This window comes from Falco naumanni, chromosome 3 (assembly GCF_017639655.2).
Source record: "Falco naumanni isolate bFalNau1 chromosome 3, bFalNau1.pat, whole genome shotgun sequence".
NCBI lineage: Eukaryota > Metazoa > Chordata > Aves > Falconiformes > Falconidae > Falco > Falco naumanni.
Window position 1 is genome coordinate 1,492,067 of NC_054056.1, and position 13,917 is coordinate 1,505,983.

General features: G+C 46.0%; 1 protein-coding gene across 7 annotated transcripts in view; it reads left to right on the forward strand.

Annotated features, from left to right (window-relative positions):
* SCMH1 (Scm polycomb group protein homolog 1) overlaps positions 1-13,917 on the forward strand; it is a 71,342-nt gene that overhangs the window by 9,253 nt on the left and 48,172 nt on the right. For 6 of the 7 annotated variants that reach the window (XR_005826869.1, XM_040586699.1, XM_040586701.1 and 3 more), the window contains exons 2-4: positions 7,066-7,127; positions 10,439-10,523; positions 13,214-13,282. Coding sequence is in view for 6 of the 7 variants with exons in the window: in XM_040586699.1 (XP_040442633.1) it covers positions 10,499-10,523; positions 13,214-13,282 (94 nt within the window). In the remaining variant the exon portion in view is untranslated. The remainder of the gene's footprint in view (positions 1-7,065; positions 7,128-10,438; positions 10,524-13,213; positions 13,283-13,917) is intronic. The other variant, XM_040586700.1, reaches the window with a different exon arrangement.

Here is a 13,917-nt window from a genome sequence, read left to right on the forward strand (position 1 = left end):
TGTGTACTGCTAGACTGTTTTTTCTTTTGTTATTAAAATTTACAGAAGTTTTTGATGGGTGCTTGTTAGAATTTTTTCTCCAGACTTTGCAGCCTGTAGAGGATATTTCACCTTTTTCAGTAGATTTACAGTTTTGACTCCTGGGATTTTAGCTCCTTAAGTCACAGACGAGACCAGAGTTATACACAGGATAAAAATAGAAAGCAGTAATTAATACCCATCCTTGGTGAGCCTGGCTCTTCTAGTCTGTCTTGACATGTTGCACTGTTGCAATTTCCTTTCTTTTTCCTAAGAAATGGATGAATTAATATCTCTCTACATGAGCCAGAAAATAAAACAAAGATGTTTGCTTCCTGCCCTGGCACGCTATTCCCCTTGGGGTACAGTGGGTTTCTGTGAGCTGTCTTCTCCCGTGCAGCCCTGGTGCCTTGGCAGGATGCTGCTGGGCTGCAAGGGGCAGGCAGCAGCAGTGGTGCAGCCTCTCCCTTCACCCTTCTGGACATCATCATTCTTTCCCTCTGTCAGGGACTGGATTATCTGTCTCCACGCTCCAAGCAGCGGAGACTGACTCCTTTTCAGCTATAGCAGGGGCAAATCCAGGTTTGTGTGGCTCTGCTCTGTACTGTGAGGGTTTGGGCATTTCTTTTGCAGATGGGGCAAATCAGTGGGAACTTTTGTGGTCTGTCCTGCATTTGCACAAGAAGAATCAGCTGCTGGGAGTGTTGGAAGGAAGAGCTTGACTCTGAATCTGGCTGTACTGCTTGACAGGAGAGATCCTGAGATTTGGCACTCTAAGGATATATAGATATATATAGATACAGATATATACTAAAGGGATCATCTTACCTGGTCTTCTTTGCCCTCCTGAACCTGTTTTCTCAGAGGCAGTTGTGTCTGGCAGGTGGCGAAGGTTGGCTGTATGGCTGGTGTGTCAGCGACAGAGTTTTGTATAGGGATCTATGTAAGAATTCACCCTTGAGTGTGTGACTTGAGTCGTTGCCCCCCACAGTGCTGCCTACCAGTAAGGATGTGACTGGATTGGTGGGGGACCCCAGGAAGTTAAGAAATAAGTAACTCTGGAGAAGGTCGTTACTTTGTGCTGGATGAGGGAAGAGAGCACCTTACACACTCTAAGTAACATGCTTAGCGATTGCTTTGATGCCATGTGAGGCTTAAAGATGAAAGTTTTCATCCTGTGTATCTTCCCAAGGGTTATTGCTAAGCATTCAATTTAATTGTTAGGATCGGTTACAGAAGAAAAGCACAAGACAGGAGAATGCAATGCTAGGTGTACATAACCACCATCATCCCCCACATCTCTAGTATTTTAGCTCATTAGAGAGTGGTGATTTTGTTCCTTTTCTTCAGGGCTGGTTTGCTCTTGTCTGCTCCCTGAGCTCTCATCTCCCTTTCTGCTGTTTCAGTGGAAACACCTCACCCTGTGTGTCTGTCCCTGGGGAGCATCCTCCTCCCTTGTGCTGGAGTGCTTGCAAGATACAGGGGTAATATAAGGGATTGGGTCATCTCCTTCCCCTCTCTTTCCAAGGCTTGCCTCATTTACATTTCTGTTGTGTCCCTTAATTACCATCCCTTTGGTTTTTTTATTCCCCCTCAAGCTGCCTTTTCCTGCTTATGGTCTCCTGAGGATGTTATGCTGAAACTTTTATCGAACTTACATTACTAGAAATAGTTAATGCAAAACCTTTTTTCAGGAATTCTCACATCCAGCTTGCAGCGTTGTTGCACGGTCTGTTGTGACATTTCCAATAGAGACACAACTGGAGGTCAGACCTTTCTTTCTGGATTACCTCCTGTTTCCCCTTGCTAGGGACGTGGGTATGTATTGTTTTCCTGGATTTAAGGTACATTCATTTCATCAATTAGTATTACAAACGATGCATATATTTATCCACCTGATACTGTCTTCCCATACCTCCCATCCCCTAAAGAGCTTAGGTTTTAGTAGTTTTTAGTAAGACGCAGTCCAGCAGAGAGTAAGTATAAGGTTGATTAAACAGGTTTTTGTACAATATATGTTCTGGCTGTTGAACAGAGACCTGTGAAGAGTGTACACATTGGGGCACATTTTTTGAGGCCACGTACATCGTGTGTGTAACTGCTGTCTGGAAAAGCAGTCATGATTTACTGTGGGAGGGTGCTGTATTAGCTTGTCGTATAGCTGGGAGAGAAGGTTGTGCCTCTGTTAGAGCCTGATGGTATGGAAACCATGCACTGTTTTGTTGTTTTTTTTTATGCACTCCTGTTTAAATTCTTATTTAAAGACTTCGAAGCGTCCTATTGTGTGCTTTTGTATGGGGTGACTTTGTAACTGTCATGGACAGAATCCCATTTCAAGGTCTTCTGTAAGCCATCTGCTTTCATTAATAGCTTTTGGATGTGGCTCAGTGCAGATTAAAATAGCCACATTGCTGCAAAACTTTACTGCCTGCATCAGTCTGGCCTGCCTGTTGAGCCTCGGCAGGCTGGGTGCACCCTCATGGGAGAGGGTGCTCTGCGTTGCACCCTGCTCTGTCTGTACCTTCCAGCTTGTGCCCGGGTGATGGGGAGGCGTGCTGGGGTGCACCACATCTCTGCACCCCTCTGTGCTCCTGGGGTTGCTTTGAAAGGAAACCCAGGTATGTGCAGAGCTGGCATGTGGCTGGCTGCTGGCCATCGGGGTGTCAGGGTATGGTCGGAAAATGCCAGGGTCAGGACTGTAGTGTGCATGCGTGATAGATTTTCTCCTCTGCTTCAAAGTGACCTCTGTGGGCTGGGTGTTGGATACACTGTCATGCCACTCCATATAGCTTCCACTGCTGTAGCCCAAGCCATTCCCCTTCTAAAGGCAGAAAACTTTTAACATCTGACTGTGTGAGTCCTGCTGACACCTAATAGTTATAACACAGATGGTTCAGTGGCAGAAACATCAGGCTAGGGCACACAGATTCAATTCCTTGCTTTGGCATGTTCTTCCTATACAGCACTTGGTAAGTCCATCAGTCCCTCGGTTTGCTACATGTAAATGGTGCTTCACCTGCCCCAAAAGTCAGTCCTCTCTGTTGGTTTATGTTATGGTGCATCTGGGAGAGCTCCACTGGAGGTACAGTGGTGGTACAGGTCAGAAACGTCTGTGCTTAACACCCAGAAACAGAGACCTGCTGCTTTTCCCGGAGCTCCTTCAAAACATTTATGGTGAGCCATGGTCTTGTTGGCCCCGTTCACACTGGGATGTGGTGCATGCGCATCGCTCACCCAAAGGGAAACAACGGCAACACAAAGCCTGAAAGTCAGTACAGCAACAGGACCAGCGATGAAGGATCCCTTTATGCTGAAATAATTCCGGAGCATAATGAAGCTTCCCTAACCCCAACTGCAATGAGGCCATTTTTTAAAAAGAAGGGCTCTTTTTCAAAGCCCTTCCCTCTCTCCGTTTCTCTCGGCCTGAGTATCCTGTTCCGGGAGCGTGCCAAACATGTAGTTTTTATTGCAGCCTCTTGAATCTTCATGGAGAGCAGGGTTTGCTCACTGTGATACACAGCAAGATATTTCTATTTTGAGCCAAGGCCCATGCTGGGTTTTTCTTGAGAGAAAAGGAAACCTTTATTGGAATCCTGCGAGGTTTTATTTCATTTCCTCCACAGTCATGAAAGCTGGTAACTGCTGCAGCCTCCCTTGCGGTGGGGAGTGATTGCTTCCAGCGATCCCAGCTTTTCACCGTCATCCTGAGCCATCGGCTTTCCCTTGAGCTCGACTCAGCAGTGTCTGATGATGCAGCTGTCATTTCCTAGAAGGCTGACCCATCTCCTCTCCCTTCCAACCTGAAGGTGTTCAAAAGGAAGTCATAAAGTTGATATTTTCATTGTAGAGACATGGTCTATCCAAGTTTTGCACATGTTTTTGTCTCTCTTAAAATAAGTTCTCCCCTGAGACTTGGCTTAGAAGCTAAGGAAGTGCGTTGCTCGTGATCACGTCTTTGAGACACCTCCGTGTCTTAACATCTTTCACAAGAATGTGTTTCTGAGGAGCCAGTCATGATGTCTGGAGTTTATCAGTCCACTTCTTACATGGTAGAAAGAAAATTAGTTCCAGAGAGAGATATGTTGGAAATGACACAAAATCCTTCTGATAGAAAAAGGAGTAATGGTTTGCAGCCATCAGATATTTCAGATCACACAAGGGGATCAGTACTCCAGATGGAAATACCAACCTTCATTGTTACAGTGTTTCTTTGAAAAATTTCCTAGTATGAACGTAAGGACCCTGGAGTCCTAAGGAGGGGGGATGCTTGCAGAGGTGCTGCAGCCTCATCAGCCTTTGTTCAGAGCTGCCAAACATGCAGCTTTGCACAGACAAGGAGAAATAAAACTCCGGTCTTGTGCAGGAGGATGGTAACAGGGAGGTGGAAGGAAATAAACCTGTTGGTCAAGAAAAATTTGGACTCGCCTCTTCAAACTTGGTGGCTGCTCATTCTTGAGAGTTTCCTTCAGGTCTGGTGTAAGCATTTGTTGCTAATTTTGTTTCAGTACTCCTTGTGGTGCTGAGGAGGCTGGTGTGCAGGGTGGTGCTGGGAGCTGTCTGCTGGTCATTGGCTTCTACCCAGAAGAGGGGTCAGTTGGCTGGCTCACCGGAGTGTGCTCTGGGGGGGGGAAACCCATGATTTTAGAACAGAAAAAGTTATCCTGTCCACAGGTCAGGCAGAAATCTTAAGGAGCTAAGTCCAGTGTGAAAACCAGAAGAGATAAGAAGCGTTTGGAATCACGTGCTGGCAGTCCTCTAATTTCTCAAGGAGGCTGAAAGTACCTTTCTTTCTCTAGCATAGAAATGAAAATTGGCAAAACGAGCAAGCCGAGGTGGTCATATGCAACTGCTCGTCACGTCTCTTCCTGGTTTTCTAAGTGGGTCGGGATGCAACTGGGAGTGTAACTCACAGTGCATGTATGGGCTTCCAGAACGGTGCTGAAACAGGACCCGGCACAGCCTGAGCTTCCAGCTGGGAAGCTGCAATGGCAGCACTGTCATCACCCTTGATGGGCAGGAACTTAAAACACTGCCATCACGTCTCCTAAGGAAATTTGTAAGGGGTAGCTCTTCATTATTGGAAACATTGATAGTGTCTGATGGGAAGATACCCATGAAGACAAACTCAATTGAAGCAGAGGTCATGTAGAAGGGATTTTTACTAGCTGGACTGGTCTTGGTGCTCAAGACCCATGCTTTTGTGGAAGGAAAAAACCCAATGACTGCAGGCATTTTGCATTATGAGGAGCTGGGATTCTCTTGTTGCTGTCCCATGGGATTTCTAAGAAGCGTCATTCTCACAGTCCTCTGGCAGTATGCAGAGTTTTCTTTTTTTTTTTTTTTTTTTTCCGCGATCCTAATCTGTGGGGTATGTATCTAACCTAATAAAACCATTTTTCAGCTTCACTGTTGGTAGTTCTCTTCCTCTTCTTTCTGAAAACATCTTGCCTGCTGGCAACTGCATTGTCCAAAGAGGTTTGAAGCTTGGCATGCTGTAAACAAAACTTCAGTTACCCTTTCAATCAAACATGGTAGCGCTGTGAACTGACTTGGCCTCCATCCCAAGGTTCACCATAATCTTCCTCATATAATAGGAAGTCCAGACAACCCCAGGAAATAATTCAGATGCAAGTGGTGCCTTTAGTGGAGTAAAGAAGTGCCTAGAAGAGACATTAAGAACCTCAGCTTTAACTCTTTTCATAATTATGCACTCTGAAGGAGCGGAGGCTTTGTAGATAAAGAGATTACATGCATCTTATGAGGTCTGTGTAGATGTGACAGTGCCTTCCACCCACGTTTTCTCACTTTTTGTTTTACTGACATCGCAATTGCAACATTTAGTGGAAGAATATTGCAGAGCAGGCTACCCTATAACACTGAAAGTCCCTTCCAATCTGGCGCAGGTAAATTGAATCATTCTCCCCTTAGGGATGATGAGGATGAGCTTTGGGAAGAGTCTGTTGGTAAAAGCAGTGGGGGGGAGAACTTAATTAGATTAAGACGCATTTTGGCTGTGTTTGCGCTGAGGATTGTGCAGCGTGGCTGCTGGAGAGGCAGTCTGAGCTGGGAATGATCTGGGATGGTCTTCCCAGTCCTGGCTGCCTCTGTGCTGCCTTTATTTTTTTGAACAAGTAAAAGGAAAATACATCTGAGGTGTAAATCTTGGTGTAAATGAATGGAAGAGATTACTGGGGTGCTAACTAACCCGTGTCTTGAGCTGTGTCCTGCCCCTGGCTGCAGCCTGGTGGGAAGGCAAGCGCTCGGCTTTTCCTTGCCAAAACACAGCAGCTAACACAGAAGTGTGGTGGGCAGGTTTTGACCGACCACCCCACCTTTTCAGTCAGCTTTTGCTTGAGGTGTGAGTACCAACGGCCTGTGTGTTTCATGTTTTGATGCAGTTACAAATGCTGGTTTTGCTTTTGAATGTCTTTGTCCTTTTTTACTGTTACTTGTTTACTTGTCTTTCAACTTCTTCGTGGAGGATGTTATCATGGCTGTTAGTTTCCAGTAAACAAAATTTCCTTCTCCCTGGTATATACTTGGGGGTTTTCTTTTGTATTATAGGTTTGCCCTGCTGTACTGTGGAAGGGATAATTTAGAGTCCCCAGTTCACTCCCTTCATGCTGTTCATTATGTTATATGCCTCTCCTGTGGTCTCTCTCCTTTTTATTACTAATCAGGTCTAGTCTTTTAAATCCTTCTTTGTGTGATAGTTTCATTTTACAAAAGCTGAACTAGTTTATATCAACTCAGTTGATGTGATCTTACTCATATCAAAGGTGTTTAACAGCTGTGGTCCCATGTACTTATTGCAAGCTGAACTTAAATTGTGTCAAGTTCTGCGCTGCTTTGCTATGGCAAGTGGGAATGTTTGTTGCAGCTGTCTTTAAATTTAAATTTGGATGTTTTAAATGAATTAAATATGAACATGAATAATGCAGCTGGTAACCTAGCCTTTCTGCAATTAAGTGCAAACTTTTTCATTTTGTCTCTGTGCTTTCAGGTTTGATATGCTGCAGTATTTGTACTGACTTTACTGTCTTGTAGGAATGATGGGGAACTAGAGCCCATGACAGTTCAGTGGAGCCGCTGCCGCTTTTGATATCTCGGTGAGTGGAAGTTGTTTGAAACTGTGAGAAAGGTACTTTATTTGCTACAAAAGGCAGCAAATCAGTTGGCCTTCTTAGATTTTTAAGGTACCATCCTGCTGAAGTGAATTTATACGTTGATCTGTCCTTTCAGGATATAAATTCTAGAAACCAACACCATGTAAAACTGTGGTCCATGCTTGCAAGATTATCTTGATATACACAAGCATGAGAAATACAGCTTTTGAAAAAGAGGGGAGTTTTAACTCTGCTATGCAGCTTTGTACAAATGTTAGGTTCTGGAGATATGGAGTATTGGAGCATGTGGTGGGCTATGTGAATCTTGAGCGCTTGATTTGATGTAAAAGTAAGATTGTCTCCTTCATGTCATTGACACAGCTGGCAAATTCTCATCAGGGGCATGTTTTTGTCTAGGGTCATTCAGGAAGATCTCTCTGTGTGGAAATAGTCCTTTTTCCCCCCTTGGATACCAAACTGTAGCTTCTGCTATTTATTACTTTAAGATTTTTCTTTTAATCTTCAGTCCCTGAACGGTGTAAAGACCACATACATTCGTACTGCATTACTCCCTGTCCTGCAGTGCCTGTGACCTTACATGCTCTGCTGTTCACTTTCTTCTCCCTAGACTGAAGACTGTCCTCTTCACTGGGGTGTTTCAGGCTTGCTAAAGCCTGTAGCGTGATTCCACCTAGGATATGTCAAGTTGGAAGGAGCTTTTGGATGTTGTCTGGTCCAGCCCCGCACACAGAGCTTGGCTGGCTTTGAATTCAGGCTCAGCTCCAAGGTTAGATCAGGCTGCTTAGGATGGTGGCTGGTGACACTTGGATTGTCTCCAAAGGTGGAGATTTTACAGCTTCTTGAGGCAACTGTAGAATTAAATTACAGCCAGCGGGAGTTACCAGTTCTCAAGCCCTGTGTTAGTAAAGCCCACCTTATACCAGCGTCAGGAGGGCTGGGGTACACGGGCTATGTCTCCATAGCTAAAAAGAGCGGGCAGGGACTGGTCCCTGTCGCTGGGATGCTGTGAGGCTGGTGGCTCGCACCTGCACTGTGCAGAGCTAGCTGCAGTCAGGGCAGGCAGGCTGCACACTGTGGAGTTTGGCTCTGGCTCTTCCCTGGGTGTTATGTGGCCCTGAAGCACACAAATTATTTTGCACCTTTTATTTTTCTTTTTTTTTTTCTTTTTTAAGTTGTGATTTTGCAGGATGAAACCACATGTTGCTGTCCTGTGGCATGAGAATGTATGGGGAGCTGGGTGGTGCAGAGCTGCAGTGGAGGACTGTGAAGGGTGCCAGGAGCCACGCTGCAGCCATCTCATTTGGATGAGATGAGTTTTATTTTGGAACATGCAGCGCCCAGGCAGGCACCCATGTGGCTTTCAGCAGGGTGGGAGTCCCCATACAGCCAAAGTCTTCTCCTTTGGGGAAGAGTCACTTATTTTTTTATTATTTTTCTTTTAACAGGAGCAACATTTACAATGTCCTGTTCTCTTCCACAGCATGAGATCTTGCTGGAAGCCCGCTACAGTGTTGGCTGAGGGACACCAGCAGTCATCTGTGTGCTTTACAAGTAGTTAGAGTTACTCCTATTGTCATCTGTATGAGGACGGAGGGTGCAGGAGTTTCACCCCTCCTCCCAAGCCACAGCCTTCCACAAATTGTATCTGAGCATCTCATACTTGGCCACAAATTTTTCCTCCAAATAATTCTGCAGGGAAGGGTTATGCATCCCTGCCGGGTAGGGCTCTGAAGGGCTCAGGCTGAAGCAGCTTTTCAAAAGCCGTCTGAGTGGCATGGGAGCACAGGTCCTGTGCCAAATGCGTGAGATTTATTATTCGTGTTTAGGTACTTCAGAAAGTCCCACGTCTGGAGGAGACAAGCAGACAGCAGAGGTGCAGGGCTAGAGATGGTGAATGCTTGTCTGATGCCTTTATATCACACCTTTCACCCTGGGTTTTATGGCTGGGGGACTTCTCCTACCATGACTGCTAGCTTTTAATAAAAATGACTGGAGAAAATTATGAAAAGAAGCATTAAAAGTTGTAAATAAGCTTTCACATGTAGATTACCTTCCACTATTGAAAGGAAAAGAAACTTTACTCCTTTCACAAGTATGCACAAACAAACATGCTATTTATGAGAGAGGCAATAAGAGACTACTGTATACCTTTTGATTTGGATTAAAAAAAACTAGGGGGATTTTTCCTTTAGTATTTAATATTCCTTTAGTATTTTCCTTCTCAGAGTATTGCTCAATGCTGCAAGCACTGCACGTAAAAGGCTGTAGTTTGTAGCGCTTGTACAGAAAATTAAATTCTTTATTTCTCTTAGGTTTGGAAAAAAGCCTGGTTTTCAAAGTCAAAACTTCTTGCCAAGTTGGATCTGTAAATAACCCTTTAAGCAGAAACTCAGTGTTGCGTCCTGAGACAGCTTCCTCTTACGTCCTCCAGCCTGACTGCCCCACTGTGAACAAAATGGAGTTATATTGACACAATTAATCTTTCATTAGTTAGTGTAGTGTCTAAACATGCTTTTACTAGCTTTCCTAAGGGCTTGTTTGTGGCTCAGCCATTCATTTAGATATTTTCTGTCAGGACTTGGCAAGGCTCGGTGCATGCAGTAGGTGCTGCCCTGCGAGTTCGGCTGTGCAGGAGCACTGGTCTCCGTGTACATGTCCACATATCTCCCAAGAGCTTGGATTTTCAGTTAACGTTTGCATATTAAAAGAATGGAAATGTTTTCTCTTGTTGGGGACAGTCCAGCCATTTTTCCTCCAACTCAGAAAAAAAAACAAAACCCGCAGCACAGCTTGGACACTCGTTGCAGTACTAAAAGCAAAAATATTTCCTGGGTCATTGTCCAATTTCTCATCCTTATTACCCAGAACTGCTGTGAGCGATTTGAATTGCAAGTGGCGAGCTGGGGATTGTGATGCTGTTTTGCCAGAGTTAATGTTTCCATGTATTTTCTTTCATAAATTTCAGCTCTGCCTCCCTTTGTTAGTAAGAGCAGCCCCCTCTTCCACGCACATGCTCGGGACCCGCTGTAGAGTTAGCATGAAGAGTGGCGTATGCTCCTCTTGCTTATTTATGCCACTCCTGCTGCCGTAAATTTGAAGTTGTCCACATATTGGAGAAAGACTTGTAGTTTCAGAGGGGTTGGAATGAATTGTTTGTGTTCAGTAGGAGATGTTCTGTGCAACCCATGGTGAAAGAGCATCTATTTTCTCCCGGCTGTGTGATTAGTTAATGTTGCAGATGACTGTGTGCTCCAGAATGGGGAATTTTCTCATGTTTATTTCTTTTGTCCTAGACATCTTCAGTTATCTAAAAGCAAGCCAGTCCCAGGATAAGGACAGCAGCAGGTGATATAATGCGGAAACCAGGCCCTCAAAAAGGTGAGCAGTGATGCTTTTGGCACAGCCAAAGGCCCAGTAGCAAGCTGGTGCGGACTGAGGGCTGAGTGCTTCGGGATGCTGGCGATGGGGTGCGAGCATGGGGGATAGGGGGTTGCAAGCTCGAAACAGAGCCGCTTGTTTCTCCAGCAGCGTGCAGAGAACACTTCATCAATCGACCCCTGAGACAGGCAGAGGAAGAGCCCCTTGCTGGGTGCACCCCTGCGGCTTGTGGGGCACAGTGTCAGGCAGCAAGGGTGCTGCGCGGAGCCCGCAGCATGCACCATCTGCTAGTGATCCCAGCATGAGGCAAACTGCTTCTCCCCTGGCACAAGCCTCCCCCTTCTAATGAGGCGTGAAACCAAGACCAGCCTACCTTGTGGAGATGAAATCTGTTACAGACGCTTACCTCTCACCGCCTGATTCTCTTGTCCTGTTACACGCAGCAGCAGCCGTGGTGCTCAGGGTGACTGCATGCGTGGTACCTGTGTCGTGCTTGCCCCAACAAAAAGGGTGAAGTCAAGCAGGCTGCCTGCAGCTGAGCTGCTTCAACTTCTTGTGCTTAACAAAAATATTGATTTCCTTTAGTGTTGTGCCATGCATGTGCGTTCAACTGGAGTGATCTCATCACATGCGCTTCAGAGCATGGGGGAAGGGAGAAGTGCAGAGGATGGAGCATCCTCCGCAGTTCTTTGTTCACATCTGCTACACGCTCACAAGGTTTATTGCAGGAGATTTCTATGCTCAATTTCTCTCCTCCCTTTATTTTTTCTAAACGTCTCCTTTGCTTCTCTGGTGGTTCATCTTACAGAAGCATTATCCTCTTCCTAACACTGCTTGTCCTTTAATGAAGTGAAAATAAATGAAGGAAAGCAGGGAATGGGGAGAGCCTGCTGCGAGGCAGCTGGAGGGCTTGGTAATAAAAGAGGCAGGTTGATTAGTCAGCAGTGTGGCCGCGGACTGGGCTGGCTGAATTTAGCCTCGCACACAGCTTGTCCTCTCTGCCTCGTGGAGCAGGGTGCCTGCAGCCACTGTGGCTGTGTGACCTGTGCTGTGAATGCCGTGCCATAGGTTGCAGAAGCAACACCTGCATTGTGCACATGTGGGTTTCTGTCCTACTTACCTGCTTTTTTAATAATGCATTGAACTTTTTCTTTATTTGCCTGCAGAAATTCTTGTGTTTCTTTCCCTCTGTGGTGCTTTTGCAGCCTGCTTAATGAGGATTTTTGCATGTTAAAGGTTAAGAATAAAATGTAAATTCACCTGCAGAGTATGGTGAGAGGCTACTTCGAGTGCACAGAGGCTATTAAGACACTATTCTGCAACACTGAGAGGAGCATTACTCATCCTGGGGGGCTTTTTTGCTTCTCACTTAAATACTTTGTGTGCTTTATTTTTGCTTTGTTAAGGAGATGGCAGAATACTGTCCTTCATAGGAGTACATTTACAGGAAGGGTGTCCTGCCATCCTTTCCATTCATTTGTGTCTCCCCAAGGAGGGTCTTTGTCTGCTCCATGTCTAGTGATGCTGTGACCATGCTCCATATGCCCCTCGTGTTCATTCAATGGATAAAACCATTGCTGTCCTGTCCATCAAAAAGAACATGTCAAGAAGAGAAGATTGCAAAAATAATGGTCCAAAAGCAGTTTCGGACATCTCAAGGCTTACCAGGCCACTTTAGCAGCAGAGTGTGGCCTGCCTCCTTCAGCTGCTTACCAGATTTCAAAACTTTTCCTGTTTTCTTTTTTCTTCCTTTCACATGGAATTGCTTTTTGTGGGGTCAAGGCATGTTTCATAGAGCACTACCAAATTGTTGTTTGCAGTAGCCCTAAAAATGCTTTGTAAAATCAATGAACTGGACGGCAGCAGTGGTCCCAGGGTGCGTGAGGCAGCAGCACGTGGAGGACCTTGCTAAGGGCACGCTGGTCTGGCATCCCTCCATGGCTGGAGGCCACTAGAGGCAGGGATGGGCATTCGCTCCTTCTTGCTCGTATCACTTTCCAGAGCTGTTTTGGGAACTTTTATTATTTTTTTTGCAACTCTGAGGCCCAAATCTGCCGTGAGCAAAGACAACTCAGATGAGATGCTCATCAGAGCTGGTGCTACTTCACTGTGCTCTCCTATGAGCTATGCAGGACGCATGTTGGTAACCTGGTGCTGTGCATGGAAAGGGCAGTTGTGCAGACTTTTGGAGAAGTCCTGTCCCTATTGCCAGAGAGGGTCGAGGCTGATTGTGTGAGTAAAGCTGGCTGCAGTAACCTGGAGTTAATAAAAAAGGAGTGAATCAGGCTCCACTTCTCTGCGTACAAGATCCACAGGAGCTGTTTTCAATGGCTTTCGTGTTTGTTCCTCTCAAGCCTTGCCACCTCTTCACGTAGTCAAAATGCTGAAGCTCTAGTAGTTTCCTGCTTTTTACATTATTGCTTGCCATTGTGGGACAACACTAGTTGGTGATGACTAGGCAGAGACTCAGATGCAAATGCAGATACCTCATGTCAGGTCTCCTGAGCTGTGTGGAGGAAGGGAGCACACCCCATAGATTTAGACAAATCATCTGTGTTACCTGGGGTCATGATGGGGATGTTATTCCTCTAACAGAGTGCCTGTAAAGCAGGTGACATGAGCAGATAATGTTGGAAGAGTGCATTAGCTGGCTTGTTTCACTGACACAAATGTTTTATTTCTTGTCTCAGCCATAGACTGGAAAGATGGTAAAAAGCACAAGTACGGCCGCCCATCAGAGTCTCCCTCCCAGTACCAAGGTAAGAGCTCCCTTCTTCCTCCCTTTGTTGGTTTTTTTTCCCTAAAAAGCTTAAGTTGCTTGGATGTGGGAAACTGCAGCATGCCAAATTAGTTTACAGACAGAAACTGCTTTTGGACAGTCCTCATGTTTTTAATTCAGACCACAGTCAAAAATGGCTGAGAAGACACCAGGGTAAGCACACAGCTGAGCTGGCTCATTTTTAAATCAGACAGGATTGAGCAGATCTGTTTCTTACTGCCCAGCCATGAGTGCCACAGAGTAACTGCCCACATTCTCACATGCGTCCTGGGCATAAGGAGCCTCTTACTCCTCCACAAGCTCGTTTTCCACGTTCCCAGCAGCGGCTGGCCCACTCCTTGCGGCCGTAGGAGAGACGTGGTGTGACCTGTGCTCCCTCCTCCCCAGCGGCAGGAATTTGGCCCTTAGCCCTGCAGAGGTGATGCTGGCTGGCTCAGTGGAGCACAGGGCAAGGGCTGGCTGTAGTGGCACAGGAGCTGGTCACTTCTTGCGCCCTTTGGGGATCGGGTGTCCCGTGCATGCTTAGGGCCGGCCGTGGCCCTGTGCACAGCGCCTGCAGGTTGAGTTCATAAAACTGGCAGCTCCGGCTGTCTCTCGAGGGGATATGCAGGAGAC